Source organism: Trachurus trachurus, assembly GCF_905171665.1.
Source record: "Trachurus trachurus genome assembly, chromosome: 24".
Taxonomy (NCBI): domain Eukaryota; kingdom Metazoa; phylum Chordata; class Actinopteri; order Carangiformes; family Carangidae; genus Trachurus; species Trachurus trachurus.
This window is the reverse complement of record NC_139910.1, coordinates 6,855,729-6,883,219: the sequence shown is the minus strand read 5'-3', so window position 1 is coordinate 6,883,219 and position 27,491 is coordinate 6,855,729. Positions and strand designations below refer to the sequence as shown.

At 45.0% G+C, this 27,491-nt stretch overlaps 1 protein-coding gene across 1 annotated transcript in view; it reads left to right on the top strand.

The window, feature by feature from the left end:
* fam184ab (family with sequence similarity 184 member Ab) overlaps nucleotides 1-27,491 on the top strand; it is a gene marked incomplete at both ends in the record, with an annotated part of 179,245 nt that overhangs the window by 70,469 nt on the left and 81,285 nt on the right. Inside the window, 3 exons of the mRNA XM_084000346.1 lie at nucleotides 270-521; nucleotides 8,545-8,680; nucleotides 10,467-10,648. Coding sequence (XP_083856472.1) covers nucleotides 270-521; nucleotides 8,545-8,680; nucleotides 10,467-10,648 — 570 coding nt within the window. The remainder of the gene's footprint in view (nucleotides 1-269; nucleotides 522-8,544; nucleotides 8,681-10,466; nucleotides 10,649-27,491) is intronic.

Sequence of the window (27,491 nt, the reverse complement as noted above, 5' to 3'; positions counted from 1 at the left end):
TTAAATACCACACTTTGGGTTTGAGCAGACAGTGAAGACCGTCAGCCAACTGCTTTTGGCTTCAACTTTGATTTGCATCGATTGTTTTGAAGCATGAGATGAGAAAGCTTTTCAAATTGCAATTCAGATTTCCATTAAGAAGAAGCAGAGGAGAGCGTAGAACAAAGCGCCGCGCTGCCTCCAGACCTTTTTACTCTTTGTTTCATACTTGAATTAAACACTCTGGGTTTAGTTTCACACCAGGTTTTTCTTCCTCTTCCCGCCTGCAGGCTCAGGCCTTCTACGAGCGCGAGCTGGAGGCCATGAAGAGGACCCAGCAGCTGACCGCCGACAACCTGCTGGCGTGGAAACGCACCGAGGCCGAGCTGCGGCGGGAGTTTCAGACTCAGGAGGCGGCGCTTCAGAAGACGCTCGGCAAGCTGCGGGCCGAGCTGGCCAGGGTCACGGACGAAGCCCGGGAAAACCGGGAGAAGTCCCACAAGCTCCAGGCGTCGCTCACCACCTCCGAGAGCTCCATCAAGGTGAGACATGCTCTCATCTTCACTTTAGTTAAGTTTAGTTTCAATCATGTGCGTATATAGTACAATCAGGAATTCAATCAATCAGGAATTCACTCATTCATTCATAACATAAAACATATTATTTAATAGATCAAAACGTAGTAGGCTGAAGCTATTAAGCTTGAATATGCCTAACTTTATTTCTCTTCCCATTAGCTCCACATTTAAAGCTATTTAAAATTTCAGTGATTCCAGAAAGTGTTTCCAAAAAATAGCATATCAAACTCAAAGCACAAATGTATTAATATAAATATTAACCCAATTAGAAAAACAAAGACCCTATAGTCAAGTGAAACCAAATATAAAATCAGCAGTTGTTGCAAACTCAAAACTTAAAAGTCACTCTCCAGACACAGAGATGCAAATGTAAATAAATTGCTAAATGATCTTAAAGCAGTACTAAAGAACTTTCAGTTTTGGTTGAGTTTGGCGGTGCCTGTGGACCAAAGCGGTAGTGTTTTGCCTGAAGGAAGACTCCATTTCCCATGAACACTAGCGTGAAGCCCTGTAAATATCCTGCATTAAAATTAACAAAAGACATCAAAACTAAGTTTCTGTTTCCAGTGGATCATTTCAAAGTGAAAACACAAACATAATCCATTGCTAAAGTGCTGTTTTGCCTGTTCCCTCCTTGTTGTGACTCGCAAAAGTGAAAGTGAAGGAAGACTCCATTTCCCATGAACACTAGCGTGAGAGCAGGGTTCCTACCATGCTCCTCAAAGCTGCTTAGTGCCAGAGAAAGAGATACAGACCCCCTCAGGCCATGACAGAGGTGTCATTCAACTTGTTGTAAGTCGATGTATCATCACAAAAGTTATGAAAATATTTTATGAAGGTTGAAAAGTTCCTTAGTGTCGCTTTAAATCTGATTGGCAGATTCAGATGCATTTTGTGTTGACAGCCCAGAAAATCTGTCCTTTAGTAGATGATAAAATGGAGATATTGACACAAGGATTAGAAAAAGGAAGAGTGAGAAAAGATAAAGTGTGGTTTTCCCTGCGTTGATGCTTTACTCCTCACAGATTAAATTACCTGAAGCACATTCATCTGTCACTTGTCCGGCCCCTGAGTCTGACTCTATTTCAGAATAAAAACCACCATCCAAACATTAAACATCCAGACAGGGATCACTTGAAACTCAGCAAACGTGTGGGTTTAAGAGACGGCCGAGTGCTGCTCTAGTGTGTTGGAGTGGGATTTCTTTTTTTTCTTCTTTTTTTTTCCAGAACTGGAAAGTCTAGACATTTTAACTCATTTCATTGAGTTAAAAGATACAAATCAATCAGTGTCACTTTATTTATCCAAGGAAATACACTAGTAACTTTCACAAATGCTCAAACCAGCTTCTTATTCCACTTTAAATTTACATATGAACTTTTCATTTTACTGTCTGTAGAGTTGGATCTTATTTTTTTTAAGCCGTCTATGAACAGGAAGTTATCTTTTAACCTCTGGACCAGCTGTGCAGGATGTTCAATAGCCTCAAACAACCCGTGCTCAAACTGTAGCGATAAGATAGTTAGCAACAGACACACCAACTGTTACTGTTCCTGTGTGTGTGTGTGTGTCAGCTCAGCCTCTGCCTGAACTCAGAGCTCAGCCACCGGAGACTCAGATTCTCCTGCTGAAACGTTTTGAAATCTCGTCGTCCCGGGCGAATTCACATCATCTTCATCTTCTTCTTCTTCTTCTTCCTCCTCCTCTTCTAATGAATCTGCGAACAGGAACAGGCCTCCCCCGCTGCGAGGCATAATGCTGCCCCTCCACACTCACACACTTCCTATCCATCTTATATTTTCACGTACCGTACCGGGCCAGCGGAGTGTAGACACTTTTAAGAAACTGCCTTTCCAGTAAGTTGATGGAAAAAAAAAAAAATACTTGAAAGAAAGAGAAGAAAGTCCCATATCCCCCGAATAGCAACGTCTGAGTTCATCACAGAGGAAAAATGACATGGTGGACTGGCTCTAAATTGCTACGCTGACAGACTCGGTCTAGATGTTTGCCTTTATCTCTCCAGCAGCTGCTTAGGCCACGAAGTCCATGTTTCAGCCCAGTTAAGAGTCCTCGCTAACAACCTTTTTCTAAGAATTCACATGAAATCATTTTTTCGTCCATGCAATCACAGTCTTACATTGCATGGACTCACATTCACTATTGCACCACCACATTTTTCCTGAGGAGCGATTGTCTGAGGGTCTGTCCACAAACACTTTATTATTTCAGCCAGTGACAGCGTCTCTTTGCCTTTAAGACACTTCAGACTCTTTGTGTGAGCAGTTTTCGGATCTGTTGGGAGTTTTTTACAGAGTTTTGTAAAGACAAATCAGATATATTAAAGGTCCCATATTATACAAAGACAGATGTCCATGAATGATGTGATTAAAAATAAAAAGCAGCTCTATGTTTTATATCAATATTGAGAAAGTATCAAAATGTACATAGCGGAAACTGAGCCTTTAAAACAAGCCGTCAGGACTTCCTGTGACTTTGTGATGTCACAACAAAGCAGCCACTAAAAGCCCCGCCCACCTGGACCTACCACCATCCAACACTTTGCAGGATTTTGGTTTCTCTGAGTCTTTTATTCTGAAATCTTCTCTATTTTTATTAGATCACTCAGAAAACAGTCAGCCAATCAGAAGAGAGGCACTCAGAGCCTCCTCTCCTCTGATTGGCTGACAAAAAACTGTTGTTATTACAGCTCGAGAGAGCAGCTGAGAGAGGAGAAGATGTTGTTTTGCTTTGTTTTTTGGACACTAAAAGCCTCAAACTGATTTTCTCATGCGACAACAGGAGAAGTGTGAAAAATGGGAGCTTTTAGAAAATAACATTTAGCCACCGAGGCTTTATCAGTGTCAGTGAGGTTATGGTCTATATATAAAAAAAAAACCTTCCTATAGGAGCTCACTGAGGAAGTCGTGTGCATTTTATGTTTTTGAAAAAAAAAAAAGCTATTTTTTTTATTTTTTTCTCCATCTTGTTTTGAAATGGTACTTTCCGAGTTGAGTAATGTCTTTGGAGTAGACTCACATGATTAATCCACCGTTGAAAATAAAGTTGACATGTGCTCTAGGGGAAATGGTTAAGTGGGTCTGTTTTGTTGTTGTGATATGCTCTGCAGTTTCTGTGAAATTACCACTGATTACACAGATGACAGAAGCCCCCCCACCCCTACCACCATCCCATCCCATCCCATCCCATCCTCTCCTCTCTTCTCTTCTCTCAGCGTTACTGAGAATATGATCAAGGTCAGCAGTGGCTGTGGTATGCCTAGAGTTAATATTTCCATTAGTTATCAGAGCAATTAAGCGTAACCCAGATAAAGAAAAGGACAACAGAGCCGCGAGAGGAGGGGGCTGGAAACAGACCTGACCTGACAGCTCCTCTTAGATTCTCTCATTTGATTACGAAGACGAGATACGAGAGAGAAGGCAAACGATCTGATCTTTGACAGTTTTCATCTGTCAAACAACACAGAGCTCGATGCATTATAGTGTCAGCGTAATATCACAGTAATCTCCTAATGGCAGCCCCCCGGTCCATGAACATATCTCTTAATCCTTCATCCTCCTGTTGAGAGATAATAGATTTTTAATTTAACCCTAATTTAACAAGCTCGCAGCAGATGCTTTAATGTTTGCTTCGTGACAGCAGCACACAGCTTTCGCCTATAAGTTAGTAAATCATTTGGTTTCCAATACGGGTTCAAGTTTTGCCTGTGATATTTTTAGACTGGCTTTTCTTTTTCTTTTTCTTTTTCTTTTTTTTTCACGCTGGGAAATTAAAATGTTAAACCAAATCAAAACGTCCCTTGGTCTCCGAAGGCGTAATTACTATACTGGCACATTTCATGGGTAGAAATAGCAACATCAAATATCAACTTAACACCAGTGTAAAGCACTCGTAGAAGGTGTCATCAGGACGCTGATGCCACGCTTCCTGTTCCAGTCTTCTCTGTTTAGCTTTAGGATTTTTTTTTTTTTTTTTAAATTGAAAATCCTCCAAAGAGAAACGAGAAAAAAGCAAAACGATCACTCAGAAAAAAAGGCAGAGACGTAAATTAATGGCTGACTCTTCGCAGGCTTCTGTGGGAATGTGCCATGCCAAAAAAAATTACAAATAATCCCCCAAGTGAGATACTTACTTTCACTGAAGCGATGTTGAATTGCTGCCGTCACCGTCTTTGGACTAAATACTTCACTCTCAGGTAAAAAAAAAAAAAAAAAAACCTATCTGGACCTCGGTGGCAGAAGCTTTTAGTGAGATAAAACAATAAATCATCCAAAGCACAGTTTTCAGGAGGCTTTTTATATTTAAATGGCAGCGCTGGACTCAGCCACGTCCAATAAGGATGATTGACAGGAGTGAGGCAGTGTGAGTACAAGTGAGTGAGAGTGTGTGTGTGTGTTTGAGGTAATGACTAAATGTCAGCTGGAGTGGCATTCTTCTGTTAGTAGAGATAATTTAAAACACAGTTTATTACTGTAAGCTGTTTTTACCCATCTTCTCTCTCTCTCACACACACAGACACACCATACTTGCAGGAAAACCCAATGACAGAAAGTATTTTACATCCCCAAACCTTAGCAACTGCGCGTCTGACACCAGCTCTAAAAATAAACTTAACATAAATACAACATTATTTGATCCAACTGAGACTGATGCATCTAATTCTGCAGCACAGAGCTCAGGTGTTGATGAAAATACATTAATGAGCTACATATTTACACTGAATGACGTCTTGTTTTCTTGCCTTTGTCATTATATGTCGATATGTGTATTACTCCGCAGCTGAAAATAGTCCCTGCTTAAAGGGGAACTATGTAAGTCCGGTCGCTTTTCCACTGTTTTGCTAACCCTCCTCCTGGCCATGTGCATTTGTTTACAATGAAGCCGCAGAGAAATCAATCAATAGAGTGGTAGATAACATTATATTTCATATATGATGTTATGACATGTATATTTGTGAAGTTTAATCTGTCATAAACAGGAAATTATGGGTTACGCGTTTGTGTCGCGGTGCCGCAGAGACGAGAGCTGGGACACCGGGCTGGCGGAGCTGGTCTTGGAAAGTTGTTTTTCAGCCAAGACACGATACGTTGAAGGCAGAAAGCCTCCATTCTCCCTGGAACAAGTTATTAAACTAATCACAATTACTCTGAAGCTGTTTAATGAAGGTAAAAATGTAGCATAATTAAGCTAAAAATCCTGCATAGTTCCTCTTTAAAGCACCATTCTCTCCTCTTTGAGTGAAAAATGACTGATCAAATGCATCAGTGAAAGTAAAATATAGGTAACACTTTACAATAAGGGTCCCTTAATTAATGTTAGTTAGTACATTATTAAGCAATAATTAAATGTTTACACATATATTAACAATCATTATTATGTATTACTTAGGATTAGGAAACACATTAATTAATGTAGCTTATTAGTAAGCAATTAATGTTTACTACTCAAAGTTAGTTAATCAATTATTAAGTAATAATAAAAGTTGAATAATGTAATTTTTTATCATTATGTATGCATTACTCAGTATTAATTAACACATTAGTTTATATATTAATGCTTAATAATGTACTAACTAGCGTTAATTAAGGGACCCTTATTGTAAAGTGTTACCAAAAGAGTAACATGAAGGTTGAGGTTGATTTAACTTTTATTAAATGGTTGTGCAGTCAGCGACAGCCAAACACACACTCACAAAAACAGAGCATCAAATTGATTCTAAACTAACAATAAAGAAGAAATCCACTACAACGAACACAGACATCCAGTGAGAAATACAAACTCCCTGAACAAAGGGCGGATCATTTTCTGGGCCTCGTCCAGAGCCCTTATCTTAAGGGAAGGTCATTAAGGTTCATCCCCCAAATCTCAGTGCAAACTTTAACAACACTTTGTAATCCTGTTTTTTTAGTAAAAGTGAAGCCAAACCGGCAGATAAAAGAAAACCCAGGGACCGATTCAATAAAACACTTTCACTGAAGTATTGTCCACATTAAAACCCCACAGGAAGCGCATGAAGAACTCGTCTTGGCTCAGATCAACGCGACACTTTCTCTTTAACAAGCTCATGAAAAAGTGATAATTGAAAAATATACTTGCTAACATCCTAAAATGCTCTCCCCTCAGCTCCCTGTCCTCTGTCCTAACTTCACCTGTAACTGTCCTCATAAAGACGCCTAATGGACACTTTCTTTAACCATCACGCTGTGGTAGTTTCTTATCTGAACCCAGCGGTCACCGTGTGCAGCTGCCGACCTGCCACCAGCCAATCATCATCATCAGCCGTCACGTCTACTTAATACACACTGTAACACACAAATACACACACATCAAGTCTAATTTGTGTGTGACTCCTCGGTGGTTATTATCATACTGAGATTTCATTGTCTTAGCCGTAGCAGCAGTAATTAAGTTTGAGGCAGACCGTTTGATGGGATTGAAAGATGTGAAATTGCCTCTCATGAGTACTTCCAGTGTGTGTGTGTGTGTGTGTGTGTGTGTGTGTGTGTGTGTGTGTGTGTGTGTGTGTGTGTGTGTGTGTGTCAAATCCCTCCCTGCAGACCAGCTCTTATTAACTGAGCAGCAGTCAGCATTTACATACTTGATCATTATTAGTAGTCTTGATACCGATATGCCTCACGCCGGTCGTCTGAGACACTGTTGCCTTCAGTGTTTACAGCTACGTAAACATATAGCAGCACTTTGATTTTTTAATTTTTAATCTCAAATTAAATATATCAATATTTAGATATGAATTATCAGGAGCATGTGGATGTTTCCCCCTCTTTTCATCTGTATACTGTGTGTTTTCATATTCACATCTCAACTTCTGCACTTCTTCTTATAACATTAACCCTTTCTGTCCTGGTCCAATCATGCAGAGCCTCTCAAGTTATTGCTTTGTTGTACATTTTAATTTGAATATTTGAATCAAAATGCAATTTACAAAAGTTTTGAATATGATAGATCAGTAAAATCTGTGTTTATTACAACTAAAATGCATGTTTTTTTCCTCACTCAAACCATTTCAATAGCTTAAAAAATGAATTTATAACCCAGAATATGAATCCTGCAGTTTACAAAAAAGTAGCACGACCAGTAAATGCAACACGCAGCGATTTCATCAGCTCCTCCTTCTGTTATTTTGGACACTTGGGGGCTGGAATATGTACTTTTCTTTATTGCTATAGCAATCTGCTCAGCAAACAGTTGATGATTTATAGTTCCAAAAAGTATGGGGCAAAATTATCCTTTATTTGCAGCAGTCATATTTCCGGCCAAACGGCAAATGTAAATCCAATATTTGCTCTTCCCTTAGCTGTGTTTTTTTGGAATCCACCAAATCCTGAGGGAAATATATATATTTATATATAAACATGCATATATATATAACTCTTGAGCTGTTAAATGCTCCTCTATGTTCAGCAGCTCGTCCCTAACAGTGTGTGTCTGCTGTTTGCTGCTGTGCAGGTAGAGTACTGTATGGTGGGTTGTTTTTCCCCCAGTGCTGCCTGCTGAGGCTGAACAGTAAAGTCGTGGAGCCGACAGCTAAACAATGAGCTGCAACTCCCTGTAAAGCTCCATAAAGCCGAGGCCAGCTGCAGATCCGGGCGATAACTCCCTGTGGGTTCAAAAAGAGGAGGAACCTCTTTCACATTGTCTCATTGTTTAGGTACAAAAATATTGATTTAAAACAGACAATAACAGCACTTAACGAGAGGTCGGCCGCTCAGTTTCAGCTCTGAAGGATCACAGCTATTGACAGTTTGAGTGACAGCGAAATGCATCAATCTGTTCAGCGTGCGTGACTCAAACTTAAACACTGAGTAAATTATACGTGTTATTACTTTCCTTGGCTTAGTTGTTGGAGTCAGATGTGGCTGCCTGCCGGGGGGCGAACAGACTTTTCTTTTCTTTTCATCTCCTCCTCGGCTCTCTACACTATCTGTGCTGACTTGATTCTCTTCTCCAGGACTTAACAAAGCAGCTGGACGAGGTGACCCAGAACTCGGAGATCGTGGAGATCCGTCAGAAGGAAGCCGAGTGTGAACTGGAGGCGGCCCGAGACCGGGTTCAGCAGCAGGCGACGGAAATCCTGCTCAAAGCCAGTAAGACCCTTGCACGCTTCCTCCTTGTAGTTAAACATCCCCCTCCTCCTCGGTGAACGCTTGTCTTGCACTGGTTGCTGCTGACCCTAACCCTCCTGAATTTGTCGTGCAAACACATCAAACAGATCCACTAACAGCTCGTCTGAGGCATCATGGTCCGTAGCTCTCTAATGGCATATCGCTGTACTGTACTCTACTGTCTAATGGGATCTGAGTCCCTGAGAGGAGGAAACTCTTCTCACATCAATTATGCTCAGTTTAAGGTGTGTGTGTGTGCATGTGTGTGTGTGTTGCATGTTAGATCTCTGCTGATGTCTCTCTGTCAGTACAACAACAACACTGCATAAACATTACAGCCCCGAGTGTGTGAGCGGTGGCAGCGACTTTAGTGCAGAATTAGGGCTCGGCCCATTAGCTGCCATGACGCTTCATCTCTCTCCACTGGAGCTGCTCGCATGTCAGAGAGAGAGAAGAGGCTGAACGCAGCGACGACAGAGGCAGTTACTGTACCAAGAGCACAGATCACTGGTTCCTGTTTCATTCAGCTTCAGATGGAGCAACGGTTGTGTTTTTGTTGTATTTTTGGTTCCTTTTGGTTTGTTGAATTGTATATTGTGTTACAGTGCAGGTGTTATTTTTGCACTTTCAACCATTGTATTTATTGGACAATTTAATTTATTTCATTTTGACCCCTCTCTGTGACCTGCACATTCACCACATTATGAGATAATAACAGAACGTTACGAGACCGAGTTGTTTTAGAGGTAAATTCATGCAAAACCACTGATGCGTGTTTCCATTGGGGGCAGTTTTTCAGCAAACAGTCTCTGCATTTACCTCTAAAACAACTCTGTCTGGTAACGTTGTGTTATTATCTCATAGCGTGGTGAATGTGCAGGTCACAACTTGTCTACCAGAGCGTTTTGGAGTTGTTGGATTGTGTATTTGATGAGTTTGATGAGTTTGATGAGTTTTGGAAACCAAGAAATCCCATGAGCCTCCGTAGCGTAGCTCTGAGCAGCTCGCGGCTCTGCTCCGCCGTTCTAAAAATAGCTTGCACTGACAATTAAACGAACCTACTGCTATGACCATAGGGATTATGGCAATGGGCAAATTTGCCAACATGTTGAACTATCCCTTTAAGAGTTTGGACGAGTTTTAACAAAATCTTTATGTTATGAGATGACACAAGCTTTTTGAAATTGTAAACAATTAGATTTACTCTAGAACATTATGTTGAGCTCTTTCTGACTTCACTGGAGAAAGGATGGCTGTTTCCATTGCCTGGAGAGGCAATCAACCAATCAAAGCCCTTAAACATGTCGACATCATCTCACTGCTTACTGTAGATATCTAACTCCATGGCAACAGAAAACTGGCCAGAAAATATAAGTACAGACGTGATGGACGTAGCTGTAAACTCAACTCAGATACTAAACCGTCTCTGATTGTTCTGAAATATTAAGTTAACTGTTCCAAAACAACTTCTGCTGCAGTCTCCGTATGGGGTGCAAATCACATCAAGGTGATGGATATGTCACTTACTAGCGATTAGTTACAGCAAAACAAATCAAGCTATACCCCTCCCCTCCCCCCTTCCTGCAGGAAATGCTTTAACACAACACCAGTTTCTCAATGTGAATCCAGCATCGAGTTATGAATAGAGATTTGCTGACAACACCTCACTGTGTTGAGCGACAGTAGTATTATTCAGATGGGACCGTTCCTCTTGTTTGAAACGCTCCTCACGCTCCATCCTGTCCTGTCCCGTCCCGTCCCGCCATAGGTCAGATCAGCAGCCTGCAGGCCACCCAGATGACTCAGGAGGCGGCCATCAGGGACCTGGACAACGAGCGCAGCCGGCTGAAGGACAAGGTGCTGAGGATGGAGGAGGAGCGGGAGGCGCTGCACGGCCAGAGCCAGGCGCTGGACGAGAGGCAGAAGCAACACATCCAGTCCCTCGAGAAGGTGTGTGTGTGTCTGAGTGTGTGTGTTTGATGGTGGTGTAGTTTCGTATTCACACACAGACTGGAATAGGTGTTTTGAATAGTTAATAAGTGGAGATGGAGTGACTTGACTTTTTCTTTCTGCTTTGCTCTTGACCTGTTTACCATCTCTAAAGCACCAGAACCAGCAGGATATTCTGTGCTCATATTTAAAGGTGCATGTCCTTGAAAAAGAAAAGCCAAGTAATTAGGATTTAACTTTATTATGCACTAAAGTTGCCATATTTTACACTTCTCCAGTGTTTTATTTGAAGTGTGGATCCATAAGAGTATATATTTGTTGTTTAAAGCACCAAAAAAGCATCTAAGTGTAGTTTTTTATCGCCTCTTTCAGACTTTTTATGGAGCTTTAGTCGTTTCTGAATACAGGCTGTGTGCATTTCCCTGTGGACTGAGGCTTTGATTCTTCCACAGTATTAATATAGAACCTGGAGCTGATTTATAATCACACTACACGTGGACATCTACCTTTTGAAAATTTGTCCTATAGCCCATAATTTTAACAGCGAGAGAAGCTAAATTTTCACATTAAAGAGAAAAAGTAGGAAGTTTGTATTCTTCTGTCTGCTGTGCGACATGAAGTAGGGCAGTAGTTCATCTAGGTCATCACTCACTGCTGTCGTCGTTTCCCACTGTAATCCCTGCAGTTCAGCCTGTTGGAGAGAAAAACCCAAAAGTATAAAAAAAAACATTTGTTTTGGGGCTGTGAAGCAATCCTCATGTACTTTCTTGTCCAAAACTGAGAGGGAAAACTGAGTTATTACTTCACCTCTGTTTGGTATTTCCTTTTTTCTTCTTTTTCCTCTTCTTCTTATTTATTTTAGTTCCACAACGCTGAGTTTCCTGTGACTTCGAAGTTCCCGGAGCCAGTAATCCCTCTGTGCAGCCTTGTGAGGTTTCGCCTAAAGCCAGTCTTTATAGATGTAAAAAGAGTTTTTGACATGAATTAGTGAGATACTGGAGTCGTTTAGGTAGCTCCCCTTATCTCTCTGTGTGTTTCTTTACTTTTCTTCACCTCAATTTTACTTTCATTCCTCTTCTGCATTAAAAAAAAAAAAGTTCCTCCAGGTTAGGAAAGAAAATGTGTTTTATGTATGCAGCAAAAGTTTTAAACGTCTCAGTCAGAGAGCGGAGCTGGACCTGTAGTCTTTAAACTGTTGAAAGAGTCAAACTTGTCGATCTCTCGCATTTACAAGCTGCGGAGGAAGAAAAAAAAAGAGATAAATAAATAAATTTAAAAAATGGGAGCCGCTCCTCTTTTTAAAAACCAAGAAGCTTAAAGGTCAGATGGTTTTAAAGAACAGTGTAGTCAGCAGACCGACCGCAGCCCCACGGTAAATGTCAAGTGTTGCTGCTTCATGTGTGTTTTCTCATCCATCTCTGACATTTGTGCACTGTAATCCTGTGGGAGGAAGAAGAGGAAGAGGAGGAGGAGGAGGAGGAGGAGGAGGAGGAGGAGGAGGAGGAGGAGGAGGAGGAGGAGGAGGAGGAGGAGGAGGAGGAGGCTGCCGTGAATCTAAATGTCTTCCTGAGGATTAACAGACCGTTTAAACGTCGCCTTTTTGTTACAGCACCGGCAACGTTTGTCATTTCTGCTTTAAACCGACTGGGCCTCATTCACGAAGTGTTCTCAAAAACAAATTTGTTCTTAAGTCCTATACTGACGCAGTTTCTACCAAGATTGTGTGTTCTTGGCTAAGAACAAAATCTACAACACTCAAGAGCACACTTACACATATTTGAGATCTGACACTTGTGCAAAACAATTGATTTTTGTTTGTTTTCTTCTGTTCTGCAGTTGTATAATATGTAATTTGAATTAGAATCATTTTCTATTTATGATGTTTTTGATACATACATCTTTATTTCAAACTCAAGGTCCATAGACAAGATGAACACAACAACAGACACAGAACACATTCAATAAAAGAGAATAAAGCTTGAAAAAATAAAATTACATATTTGATATCAAAAATTGAAATTACCATAAATAAATACTATAAATTACTATAAAGTTAAAGAGACAACTGTAGCAGTGTCTCCAGAACAGAGATTGATACATGGAGCTACTACTGATGTGGGTTAACAATTATTTCAGTTATTTTACGAAGCACTGCAGGCTCCTCAAAAACACAATATAAACTCAATTCACATCAATTATGTTTATTGGGAACCACACCGTCCAAAAGCACTCATCATATATGATAATATTACGATATTTATGATGGCACACGCCTGAGGGTCTGAACACAGTCTGGCACGCGCTCTCAATTTAAGACAACAGCTGCGAACATTTCTGCGGTCTAAGAACACCTTCGTGAATCTGATGTCGAATTTTCTTAAAAAACTACAGAAAGAAAGGATTAAAGAAAATACTTAAGAAGATATTGGTGAATGAGGCCCATTGTTTCACAGTAACCAGGCTGGCGCATGGCATCTGTCCGACGACCCATTTCTCCGACCATACATTTCTTTATTTTTGCGTCCATTAGTCCAACCTCCCATTTCTCCGACTTAAGTAGCCCTAACCCTTAACCTTACCCTAAACCTAACCTTAACACTGTAGAATGGGTATTCGGAGAAATGAGCCGTCGGACTTTTGGGCAGTCGGACTGATGTATGCTCCCCTAACCAGGCTCAGAGAGAGAGAGAGATGTGGATTGGGAATTTAGAAAAAAAAAAGGTTGATTTTAAAAAAAGCTAATTTGGTTAGTTAGTTAAACTGGTTTTAAACTTTTTTTTTTGCACTTTGTAGTGATTTTTCGATCGATTCTGCCTGAAAATAAACAAAGAGGGAGAAGAGAGCGAACACTTCACATAATGTTAGAGGTCTGACTTAATTGCAAAAGGTTGTGGGGAAGTCGTTACACTAATGGGACGCTTTGTGTTTTCCCCTTTTCTCTCTGATTGTCATACAGTAGTTGTTTTTTTCCTATTTCACTTTTTTTGTTTTGTTTTCCGTGGGCCTTTGCTCCTTGTCTAGTTATTTTGTTTTTGTAGCTACTGTGGAGATGTTTTTCCCGCCTCAGGGTCTTGCTCGGTTTGACCAGTTTGGTGGACAGTTCCTGGTGGATTTCCAAAAACAATCCTCAGTTTTGTAGCAGTTATTGCATAACGATTTGATTTCATCCCTGCTGGCATATTACTTTTTCTTTTTTTTTTTTTCGTTTGCTGCTGTCAGTGTCTGATAATCTGCCACATGCCCTCTGGCTTTAATGTGACTGGTAAAGGCTAAAGAAAATATGAATTATTATGCTTTTCTTTTTCTTTTTTGTTCCTGCCAGATGACCCCTGAGTGCAGATCTCTGGATGTCTCTCATTTTGAATTAGTGAATTTTATTCCTTGTTTTCTTGCATCTATTTGTTCCTGCGACATTTATCGTGAATCTCAAACAGGAACAAAAAAAAAAAGACGAACTGCCTCGAAGCAAAAACTTGAAACTTTCACACAGTTATTTGTTACAGATACAGAACGATACGTCAACAGAAAAACCGAAAGTGAGCAAAAATATCTACCAGTGATGTGAATCTCACCTCATTAGTAGTCAGATCGTCCGGCTACACACTTCAACAGGAATTATCCTCACAGTGAATTTGTTGGCTTGCTTCAGGAGTCTCTTCGCTGTCAGCTCCAGTAACAGATATAATTAAAGCCGCAAGCGGCTATGACGGGCCCTCGCTCCACGCCACTCGGCGTCCCCGCTACCCCCGGGCCACTCTTCGAAACCCCCGCGCGCAACCGGACGTGGGCGGCTGCGTCGAGGGCGGTCCCCTCGTCGAACACGTGAAGTTTCGAGCAAATCGGACAACGTACGATGGAGTTACGGCAAGTTTACGGTTCGTCCACCAGGGGGCGGTAACGGGATGTGGGCCGTTGTGTTTGGGGTCGTGACCTCATCACACATGTGAAGTTTCGAGCTGATCGGACAATGTCGAAGCAAAACACGACATTTCCTGTGTCCACAAGGGGGCGTCTTGAGCGAGCTAGCGTACGATGAAACGGAGGTGTAGAGGGCGGGCCTCTGATCATGTCCCTAAATTTTGAAGTGACTACGACCAAGTATGTGGGCGTGGAAGGCAAACGTAATAGCATGGCGACTAAACGAGCAGTTGACCAGCTTTGTCGCCCCCTAGCAGCCACGTCGTTTGACGTAGAGAAAAGCTTTTAATAGTGTTTGACCAGCTTGGTCTCCTGATGATCTGTAGCGAATATGAAGTCAATCGGGCAAAATCCGTGGGAGGTGGCAGTTCACGATGGAGCGCTATTCCTGTCGCCTCCACAAGGGGGCCATTAGCCGTACCGTCATAGCGTTCATGAAATAGCTTCACCAACTTGTTCGGCATGTTTTAGAAGTGGAATGAAGTTGATGGGGTCAACGATGTATTTTTAATGAATTTTAGCGCACTTCCTGTTACCACCGGGGGGCGATACGAGTGACGTAGGAAAATAATATGTCGGATCGTTCAGGGTCACGCCCTCATCATGTGCACCAAGTTTGAAGCCGCTGCGATCAAATCTGTGGGCGTGATAGCATTTAAACCTTTTTAGCTGACTCGTGGAACTTGGCCGTGCGCTAGCAGTCACGCCCTTTGACCTACACACCTGCGGAGCACAAGCCGTAATCAGCTTGGTCTGGAGATGTTCTCTACCCAATTTGAAGTCAATCGGGCGAACTCCCTCGGACGAGTTCGTTTTGCGTCAAAGAAATGCTAACCAAAATGGCCGACTTCCTGTTGGGTTTAGGGCGTGGCTGCCATTCAATTTTTTGTATGTTTGGGTATGATACACGTGTGTGTCGAGTTTCGTATGTGTACGACAAAGTAAGCGAAATTTGTCTATGGAGAATTTCGGAAAAACTTCAAGGGGGCGCTATTGAGGCATTTAGCCACGCCCATGGGAAACGACTCTATCCGCTGAAAGAGCTCGCCATTCTTGACCTGTGGATGAAATTTCGTGAGGACACGACTTCGTTAAAGCCACGAAAAAGGCAAACGTAATTGTACGATAAAAAATCGCCAGTCGCCGCGGCGGCACACGGACGCCCTTCGTCGTATCTTCACAGCGTTCATGATGTAGCTTCAGCAACTGGTTCTGCATGTATTAGAAGTGGAATGAAGTTGATCGGGTGAAGTATGGATTTTTAATGAATTTTTGCGTACTTCCTGTTACCACCGGGGGGCGCTATGAGCCAGGCAGGAAGTCGATACATCAAAACGTTCAGGGAGGAGCCAACGTCATGTCCTTTGAATTTCAAGTGGCCACGACGAAGTATGTGCGCGTATTTGGCAAACGTAATTTAAATTGGGAAGATACACATTCGCCGCGGCGGCACACGGACGCCGTTGCTCGTGGGGTCAAAGCGTTCATGATGTAGCTTCACCATCCGGGTCTGCATGTATTAGAAGTGGAACGAAGTCGATTTGGTCAACTACGTATTTTTAACGAATTTTTGTACGTTTCCTGTTACCACCGGGGGGCGCTATGAGCGACGTAGGCAAATAATATGTCGGATCGTTCAGGGTCTCTCCCTAGATTTTTGCACCAAGTTTGAAGCGTCTACGATCAAGTATGTGGGCATGAGAGCCGTTCGTATTTACATGGCGAGCACCGAAACAGTCGCCAAACTTCGGGGCACGCCAGAGGCCAACCCCTTTGAGCTACAGACCTGCGGAGTACAAGTTAAGCTCAGCTAGGTCTGACGATGTTCTGGACCCAATTTGGAGCCTATCGGGCGTAACCCCTAGGAGGAGTTCGTTTTGCGTAAACCAACTTTGAAGCAAAATGGCCGACTTCCTGTAGGTTTTCGGGTATGTCATTTTATGAAATTTTTTGAAGATCTCGGGTTGATGAATATGTTTACCAAGTTTCGGACAAATCGGTGTCGCGGACCCTCATTCCCTATCCGCGGTCTAGGGGGCGCTGTGGTGCCATTTGGCCACGCCCACATGCGAGACCACTACTGAATCGCAATTTTCGGGCTTCCCCCCCCTGCGTCGAAAGTTTCATCCGTTTCTCGGCTTGGGAAAGGGGTCGAAATCGCGTTCAAACGCGCGGAAGAATAATAATAATAATAATTAAAGCCGCAAGCGGCTATGACGGGCCCTCGTTCCACGCCACTCGGCGTCTCGCTCCCACGACCCCCCGGTCCCCGCCACCCCCGGGGCGCTCTTCGAAACCCCCGCGCGCCACCGGACGTCGGCAGCTAGTAGAGGGTCGTTCCCTCATCAAACACGTGAAATTTCGAGAAAATCGGACAATGTACGATGGAGTTACGGCAAGTTTACGGTTCGTCCACCAGGGGGCAGTAACGGGATGTGGGTCGTTGCGTTCAAGGTCGTGACCTCATCACACATGTGAAGTTTCGAGCAAATCGGACAATGTCGATGTAAAATATGGCATTTCCTGTGTCCACAAGGGGGCGACTTGAGCGAGGTTGCGTACGATCAAATGGAGGTGTAGAGGGCGGGTGTCTGATCACGTACATAAATTTTGAAGCAGTTCGGACGAAGTACGTGGGAGATAGAGCAGCCCGTGTATGCATGGCGAGGCATCAGAAATGGCGGCGGCCACAGTGGCCACGCCCTTTGACCTACCGACCTGCAGAGCACAAGCTGTAATCAGGGCGGTCTGAGGATGATGTGTAGCGAATATGAAGCCGATCGGGCGAAACCCCTAGGAGGAGTTCGTTTCTGATGGACCGCAATACGTGGCGCCGCCACACGGGGGCAATTAGCCGTAGCCTCAAAGCGTACGTAATGTAGCTTCACCGATTTGTTTCACATGTATCAGAAGTGGAACGAAGTTGCTGGGGTGAACTATGTACGATTAATTCATGTTAGCGTAATCTGTGTCGACTTCCTGTTACCACCGGGGGGCGCTATGAGTAACGTGGGAAGTTAATATGTCAGATTGTCCAGGAAGGACCCATCATCATGTCCACCAAGTTTGAAGCGGCTACGATCAAGTATGTCGGCGTGAGAGCCGTTCGAAGTGAAACGGCGCCGAACACGAACAGTCGCCAAAATGTGTCGCATCATAGCAGCCACGCCCTTTGACCTACAGACATGTAGTTCACAAGATAAGATCAGCATGGCGTCTCGATGGTCCATAGCCAATTTGAAGTCAATCGGACGAAATCTGTAGGAGGGGTTCGGTCAAATAGGTCAAAATTTCAATCCAAAATGGCCGACTTCCGGTTGGGTATAGGGCGTGGCTTTAAGAGGATTTTTTGTGTGTCTTCCCATGTTCTATAACCCCACCAAATTTCATGCATGTAAGTGCAACGGTGTGGCGGGGCTGATCAATTCAAAATTTCAAGGGGGCGCTGTTGCGCCATTACATTCTGCGCACACGAACGGATGTCATGGTACGTCTATTTTCACCAGACTACACGTGTATGCCAAATTTCATCCGTTTCTCGCTTCGGCAAAGGGGTCGAAATCGCGTTCAAACGCGCGTAATAATAATAATAATAATAATAATAATAATTAAAGCCGCAAGCGGCTATGACGGGCCCTCGTTCCACGCCACTCGGCGTCCCCGCTACCCCCGGGCCGCTCTTCGAAACCCCCGCGCGCAACCGGGCGCGGGCGGCTGCGTCGAGGGCGGTCCCCTCGTCGAACACGTGAAGTTTCGAGCAAATCGGACAACGTACGATGGAGTTACGGCAGGTTTACGGTTTGTCCACCAGGGGGCGGTAACGGGATGTGGGCCGTTGCGTTTGGGGTAGTGACCTCATCACACATGTGAAGTTTCAGGCTGATCGGACAATGTCGATGCAAAACACAACATTTCCTGTGTCCACAAGGGGGCGTCTTGAGCGAGCTAGCATACGATCAAACGGAGGCGTAGAGGGCGGGCCTCTGATCATGTACTGAAATTTTGAAGTGACTACGATCAAGTATGTGGGCGTGGAAGGCAAACGTAATAGCATGGCGACTAAACGAGCTGTTGGCCAACTTTGTCGCCCCCTAGCAGCCACGCCGTTTGACGTAGAGAAAAGCTTTTAATAGGGTTTGACCAGCTTGGGCTCCTGATGATCTGTAGCGAATATGAAGTCAATCGGGCAAAATCCGTGGGAGGTGGCAGTTCACGATGGAGCGCTATTCCTGTCGCCTCCACAAGGGGGCCATTAGTCGTAGCGTCATAGCGTTCATGAAATACTTTCACCAACTTGTTCGGCATGTTTTAGAAGTGGAATGAAGTTGATGGGGTCAACTATGTATTTTTAATGAATTTTAGCGCACTTCCTGTTACCACCGGGGGGCGCTATGAGTGACGTAGGTAAATAATATGTCGGATCGTTCAGGGTCACGCCCTCATCATGTGCACCAAGTTTGAAGCAGCTGCGATCAAATCTGTGGGCGTGATAGCATTTAAACCTTTTTAGCTGACTCGTGGGACTTGGCCGTGCCCTAGCAGCCACGCCCTTTGACCTACACACCTGCGGAGCACAAGCCGTAATCAGCTTGGTCTGGAGATGTTCTCGACCCAATTTGAAGTCAATCGGGCGAACTCCCTCGGACGAGTTTGTTTTGCGTCAAAGAAATGCTAACCAAAATGGCCGACTTCCTGTTGGGTTTAGGGCGTGGCTGCAATTCAATTTTTTGTATGTTTGGGTATGATACAGGTGTGTGTCGAGTTTCGTATGTGTACGACAAAGTAAGCGAAATTTGTCTATGGAGAATTTCGGAAAAACTTCAAGGGGGCGCTATTGAGGCATTTAGCCACGCCCATGGGAAACGACTGTATCCGCTGAAAGAGCTCGCCATTCTTGACCTGTGGATGAAATTTCGTGAGGACACGACTTCGTTAAAGCCACGAAAAAGGCAAACGTAATTGTACGATAAAAAATCGCCAGTCGCCGCGGCGGCACACGGACGCCGTTCGTCGTATCTTCACAGCGTTCATAATGTAGCTTCAGCAACTGGTTGTGCATGTATTAGAAGTGGAATGAAGTTGATCGGGTGAAGTATGGATTTTTAATGAATTTTCGCGTACTTCCTGTTACCACCGGGGGGCGCTATGAGCCAGGCAGGAAGTCGATACATCAAAACGTTCAGGAAGGAGCCAACGTCATGTCCTTTGAATTTCAAGTGGCTACGACGAAGTATGTGCGCGTATTTGGCAAACGTAATTTAAATTGGGAAGATACACATTCGCCGCGGCGGCACACGGACGCCGTTGCTCGTAGGGTCAAAGCGTTCATGATGTAACTTCACCATCCGGGTCTGCATATACTAGAAGTGGAACGAAGTAGATTTGGTCAACTACGTATTTTTAACGAATTTTTGTACGTTTCCTGTTACCACCGGGGGGCGCTATGAGCGACGTAGGCAAATAATATGTCGGATCGTTCAGGGTCTCTCCATAGATTTTTGCACCAAGTTTGAAGCGTCTACGATCAAGTATGTGGGCATGAGAGCCGTTCGTATTTATATGGCGAGCACCGAAACAGTCGCCAAACTTCAGGGCATGCCAGAGGCCAAGCGCTTTGAGCTACAGACCTGCGGAGCACAAGATAAGCTCAGCTAGGTCTGACGATGTTCTGAACCCAATTTGGAGCCGATCTGGTGTAATCCCTAGGAGGAGTTCGTTTTGCGTTTACAAACTTTGAAGAAAAATGGCCGACTTCCTGTTGGGTTTCGGGCTTCGCTATAGGAGGATTTTGTGTTCATCTCGCATTGATGAACATGTGTGGCGATTTTGGTCCGCTTTCGTTAACGTCATTTTTTTCCCTATGGGTTTTTGGGAAAATTGTAGGGGGCGCTATTTAGCCATTTGGCCCCGCCCAAATGCGACGCTGCCAAAATATCAAATTTTTCGCGAAGCCCCACGAGGCTACAAAGTTTGGTGAGTTTTCGTGCATGGCAAAGGGGTCGTTTTTGCGATTCTTTGCGGGGAATAATAATAATAATAATAATAAACATTTGCATTTCGGGGAATTTTGCGCCAGGTCAGTGGAGTACTTGATTACTTGCTTGCTTACTTGTTGTTACTCGTCGGCTGGCACGTTGACTAATGTGCATGTCGAATTACAATAGGGTCCTCCCTGGGACGTTGTCACAGGCTCGGGCCCTAATTAAAGCCGCAAGCGGCTATGACGGGCCCTCGTTCCACGCCACTCGGCGTCCCCGCTACCCCCGGGCCGCTCTTCGAAACCCCCGCGCGCAACCTGACGTGGGCGGCTGCGTCGAGGGCGGTCCCTTCGTCGAACACGTGAAGTTGTGAGCAAATCGGACAACGTACGACGGAGTTACGGCAGGTTTACGGTTCGTCCACCAGGGGGCGGTAACGGGATGTGGGCCGTTGTGTTTGGGGTCGTGACCTCATCACACATGTGAAGTTTCGAGCTGATCGGACAATGTCGATGCAAAACACGACATTTCCTGTGTCCACAAGGGGGCGTCTTGAGCGAGCTAGCGTACGATCAAATGGAGGCGTAGAGGGCGGGCCTCTGATCATGTACTGAAATTTTGAAGTGACTACGACCAAGTATGTGGGCGTGGAAGGCAAACGTAATAGCATGGCGACTAAACGAGCAGTTGACCAACTTTGTCGCCCCCTAGCAGCCACGACGTTTGACGTAGAGAAAAGCTTTTAATAGTGTTTGACCAGCTTGGTCCCCTGATGATCTGTAGCGAATATGAAGTCAATCGGGCAAAATCCGTGGGAGGTGGCAGTTAGCGATGGAGCGCTATTCCTGTCGCCTCCACAAGGGGGCCATTAGCCGTAGCGTCATAGCGTTCATGAAATACTTTCACCAACTTGTTCGGCATGTTTTAGAAGTGGAATGAAGTTGATGGGGTCAACTATGTATTTTTAATGAATTTTAGCGCACTTCCTGTTACCACCGGGGGGCGCTATGAGTGACGTAGGAAAATAATATGTCGGATCGTTCAGGGTCACGCCCTCATCATGTGCACCAAGTTTGAAGCAGCTGCGATCAAATCTGTGGGCGTGTTAGCATTGCAAACTTCTTAGCTGATTCGTGGGACTTGGCCGTGCGCTAGCAGCCACGCCCTTTGACCTACAGACCTGCGGAGCACAAGCCGTAATCAGCTTGGTCTGGAGATGTTCTGTACCCAATTTGAAGTGAATCGGGCGAACTCCCTCGGAGGAGTTCGTTTTGCGTCAAAGAAATGCTAACCAAAATGGCCGACTTCCTGTTGGGTTTAGGGCGTGGCTCCAATTCAAATTTTTGTATGTTTGGGTATGATACAGGTGTGTGTCGAGTTTCGTATGTGTACGTCAAAGTAAGCGAAATTTGTCTATGGAGAATTTCGGAAAAACTTCAAGGGGGCGCTATTGAGGCATTTAGCCACGCCCATGGGAAACGACTCTATCCGCTGAAAGAGCTCGCCATTCTTGACCTGTGGATGAAATTTCGTGAGGACACGACTTCGTTAAAGCCACGAAAAAGGCAAACGTAATTGGACGATAAAAAATCGTCAGTCGCCGCGGCGGCACACGGACGCCGTTCGTCGTATCTTCACAGCGTTCATAATGTAACTTCAGCAACTGGTTCTGCATGTATTAGAAGTGGAATGAAGTCGATCGGGTGAAGTATGGATTTTTATTGAATTTTTGCGTACTTCCTGTTACCACCGGGGGGCGCTATGAGCCAGGCAGGAAGTCGATATATCAAAACGTTCAGGGAGGAGCCATCGTCATGTCCTTTGAATCTCAAGTGGCTACGACGAAGTATGTGCGCGTGAAAGGCAAACGTAATTTAAATTGGGAAGATACACATTCGCCGCGGCGGCACACGGACGCCGTTGCTCGTAGGGTCAAAGTGTTCATGATGTAGCTTCGCCATCCGGGTCTGCATGTATTAGAAGTGGAATGAAGTCGATTTGGTCAACTACGTATTTTTAAAGAATTTTTGTACGTTTCCTGTTACCACCGGGGGGCGCTATGAGCGACGTAGGCAAATAATATGTCGGATCGTTCAGGGTCTCTCCATAGATTTTTGCACCAAGTTTGAAGCGTCTACGATCAAGTATGTGGGCATGAGAGCCGTTCGTATTTACATGGCGAGCACCGAAACAGTCGCCAAACTTCGGGGCACGCCAGAGGCCAAGCGCTTTGAGCTACAGACCTGCGGAGCACAAGATAAGCTCAGCTAGGTCTGACGATGTTCTCTACCCAATTTGGAGCCGATCGGGCGTAACCCCTCGGAGGAGTTCGTTTTGCGTAAACAAAGTTTGAAGCAAAATGGCCGACTTCCTGTTGGTTTTCGGGTATGTCTGTAAAGCGATTTTTTGTAGATCTGGGGTTGATGAATATGTTTACCAAGTTTCGGACAAATCGGTGTCGCAGACCCTCATTCCCTATGCGCGGTCTAGGGGGCGCTGTGGTGCCATTTGGCCACGCCCACATGCGAGACCACCACTGAACGCTAAGTTGCCACAGGCCCCACGTGCGTGCAAAGTTTCGTCCGTTTCTCGGCTTGGGAAAGGGGTCGAAATGGCGTTCGAAGTGGCATAATAATAATAAGAATTAAAGCCGCAAGCGGCGATGACGGGCCCTCGCTCACCCATGCGACTGCGGGGCCTGAGGCATGTCGGGGCTGCAATGTTTCGTTCGTCCACCAGGTGGCGCTAAGCAGTTGTGGGCGGGTGCGTTCAGGGGCGGCCCCTCATCACTCATGTGAAGTTTGGAGTGAATCGGACAAAGCATGAGGGAGTTATGAGCAGTTAAAGGTTCGTCCACTAGGGGGCAGTAATGAGATGCGTGCAGGTGTGTTCAGGGTCAGCCCCTGATCACACATGTGAAGTTTCGTGGAAATCGGACAAAGCATGAGGGAGTTATGAGCAGTTAAAGGTTCGTCCACTAGGGGCAGTAATGAGATGCGTGCAGGTGTGTTCAGGGTCAGCCCCTCATCACACATGTGAAGTTTCGTGGAAATCGGACAATGTTGATGTAAAATATGGCACTTCCTGTTTCCACTAGGGGGCAAAAGGAGTGAGATCGCCTATGAGTACATAGAAACGTTGAGGTCGTGACCCTGGACCTGTGTACCAATTTTCATGTTGATACGAGTTCATTAAAGCCATCCAAAGGGCAAACGTATTGTCATGGCGAGGAATGGTCGCCGCGTCGCCACACGGACGCCATTACTCGTAGCTTCACAGCGTTCATGATGGAGCTTCACCACCTTAGTCTGCATGTTTTAGAAGTGGAATGAAGTTGATGGGGCAAAGTATGTACAATTTCCAAATTTTAGTACACTTCCTGTTACCACCGGGGGGCGCTATGAGTTACGTGGGAAGTTAATATATCCGGACCTTCAGGGCGGAGCCATCATCATGTCCAGCAAGTTTGAAGTTGATTGGATGAAGTATGTGGGCGTGAGAGCCACACGTATGTACATGGCGAGAACGCCATAGTGAATTGAGCGCTGGCAGCCACGCCCTTTGACCTACGGACTCACGGAGCACAAGATAAGCTCAGCTAGGTCTGGAGATGTGGTGTACCTAATTTGAACTTGATCGGGCGAACGCTCTGGGAGGAGTTAAGTTTAGGCGGGAAAAATCAAAACCAAAATGGCCGACTTCCTGTTGGGTTGAGGTCATAAGGTCAAGAGGATTTTTTGTATATCTGGGTATAATACAGATGTGTACCGAATTTTGTGTGTGTACGACAAAGTAAGACGAATGGCGATGCCATTGACATGTGTTTGTAGGGGGCGCTATTCAGCCATTTGGCCACGCCCATTTCCAACGACTTTAAAATATCAAAATTTTCGCGAGGCCTGATGTGCATGCCAAAATTCACGCGTTTTGGGGCATGTTGAGGCCCCCAAAAATGCGATTTTAGGGAGAATATAATAATAATAAACATAGCAATTACAATAGGGCTTTCGCTGGGCGACTTGCAGTCGCCGCTCGGGCCCTAAAAATAAACATTACAATATCTGGGGTTTTTGCTGCCAGGTCTATGCAGTACTTGGTTACTTGCTTGCTTACTTGTTGTTACTCGTCGGCTGGCACGTTGACTAATGTGCATGTCGAATTACAATAGGGTCCTCCCTGTGACGTTGTCACTGGCTCGGGCCCTAATTAAAGCCGCAAGCGGCGATGACGGGCCCTCGCTCACCCATGCGACCGCGGGGCCTGAGGCATGCCTGGGCTGCAATGTTTTGTTCATCCACCAGGTGGCGCTAAGCAGTTGTGGGCGGGGGCGTTCAGGGGCGGCCCCTCATCACTCATGTGAAGTTTGGAGTGAATCGGACAAAGCATGAGGGAGTTATGAGCAGTTAAAGGTTCGTCCACTAGGGGGCAGTAATGGGATGCGTGCAGGTGTGTTCAGGGTCAGCCCCTCATCACACATGTGAAGTTTCGTGGATATCGGACAATGTTGATGTAAAATATGCCACTTCCTGTTTCCACTAGGGGGCAACATGAGTGAGATCGCCTATGAGCATATGGAGACGTTGAGGTCGTGACCCTGGACCTGTGTACCAATTTTCATGTTGATACGAGTTCAATAAAGCCATCAAAAAGCCGAACGTATGTTCATGGCGAGGAATCGTAGCCACGCCCCTACACGGACGCCATTACTCGTAGCTTCACGGCGTTCATGATGTAGCTTCACCACCTTAGTCTGCATGTTGTAGAAGTGGAATGAAGTTGATGGGGTCAACTATATGCCATCAGCACACGTCAAGGTAAAACCTGGCCACTTCCTGTTACCACCGGGGGGCGCTATGAGTGACGTAGGAAATTAATATATGGGGACGTTCAGGGCGGAGCCGTCATCATGTCCAGCAAGTTTGAAGTTGATCGGATAAAGTATGTGGGTGTTATAGCTGTTCGAAGGTGAAATGGCGAGCAAACGAAAAGTCGCCAAAATCCTCAAGGCCCCAGAAGCCACGCCCTTTGACCTAGAGACCTGCGGAGCACAACTTTTGATCAGAGTGGCATCTCGGTGGTCTCTAGCCAATTTGAAGTCAATCGGACGAAATCCCTAGGAGAAGTTAGATCAAACAGGTCAAAAATTCAAATCAAAATGGCCGACTTCCTGTTGTGATTTCACCATGACATTAAGAGGCTTTTTTGTGTGTCTTGCCATGTTCTATAAGCCCACCAAATTTCATTCGTCTAGGTGACACACAAAGGCGGGGCTGATGTTTTGAAATTTTCTAGGGGGCGCTATTTAGCCATTTGGCCACGCCCATTTCCAACGACTTTAAAATATCAAATTTTTCGCCAGTCCTGATGTGCATGCCAAAATTTACGCGTTTTGGGGCATGTTGAAGCCTCCAAAAATGCGATTTTAGGGAGAATATAATAATGAAAGAAATAAATAAAAATAATAAACAGAGCAATTACAATAGGGCTTTCGCTGGGCGACTTGCAGTCGCCGCTCGGGCCCTAATTAAAGCCGCAAGCGGCGATGATCGGGCCCTCGCGACTCCGCGCCACCGCGGGGCCTGAGGCACGCGGGGGCTGTGGTGAGAAGGGAGAAAAACCCTGGTAGGAGCAAAAAAACGCAATATTTCATTCATCCACCAGGGGGCGGTAAGCAGATGTAGGCAGATGAGCTCAGGGGCGGACTTTCATCACACACGTGAAGTTTCGAGCAAATCGGAAAAAGCATGAAGGAGTTATGATGAGTTGATGGTTCATCCACCAGGGGGCAGTAATGGGATGCGTGCAGGTGTGTTCAGGGTCAGCCCCTCATCACACATGTGAAGTTTGGAGTGAATCGGACAAAGCATGAGGGAGTTATGAGCTGTTAAAGGTTCGTCCACTAGGGGGCAGTAATGGGATGCGTGCAGGTGTGTTCAGGGTCAGTCCCTCATCACACATGTGAAGTTTCTTGGAAATCGGACAAAGCATGAGGGAGTTATGAGCTGTTAAAGGTTCGTCCACTAGGGGGCAGTAATGGGATGCGTGCAGGTGTGTTCAGGGTCAGTCCCTCATCACACATGTGAAGTTTCGTGGAAATCGGACAATGTTGATGTAAAATATGCCACTTCCTGTTTCCACTAGGGGGCCACATGAGTGAGATCACATATGAGCATATGGAGACGTTGAGGTCGTGACCCTGGACCTGTGTACCAATTTTCATGTTGATACGAGTTCATTAAAGCCATCATAAAGCCAAACGTATTTTAATGGCGAGGAATGGTCGCCGCGTCGCCACACGGACGCCATTACTCGTAGCTTCACAGCGTTCATGATGTAGCTTCACCACCTTAGTCTGCATGTTTTAGAAGTGGAATGAAGTTGATGGGGTCAACTATGTGGCATCAGTACACGTTAAGGTAAAACCTGGCCACTTCCTGTTACCACCGGGGGGCGCTATGAGTGACGTAGGAAATTAATATATCGGGACGTTCAGGGCGGAGCCATCATTATGTCCAGCAAGTTTGAAGCTGATCGGATAAAGTATGTGGGCGTTAGAGCTGTTCGAAGGTGAAATGGCGAGCAAACGAAAAGTCGCCAAAATCCTCAAGGCCCCAGAAGCCACGCCCTTTGACCTAGAGACCTGCGGAGCACAACTTTTGATCAGAGTGGCATCTCGGTGGTCTCTAGCCAATTTGAAGTCAATCGGACGAAATCCCTCGGAGGAGTTAGATCAAACAGGTCAAAATTTCAAATCAAAATGGCCGACTTCCTGTTGTGATTTCACCATGACATTAAGAGGCTTTTTTGTCCGTCTTGGCAACTTACACATGTGTACCGATTTTCATGTTCCAACTCCAAAAAAACCCCTATGGGGAGGGGTTTTTTAAAATTTCTAGGGGGCGCTATAGAGGCATTTGGCCACGCCCATTTTTAACGACTTCAAAATA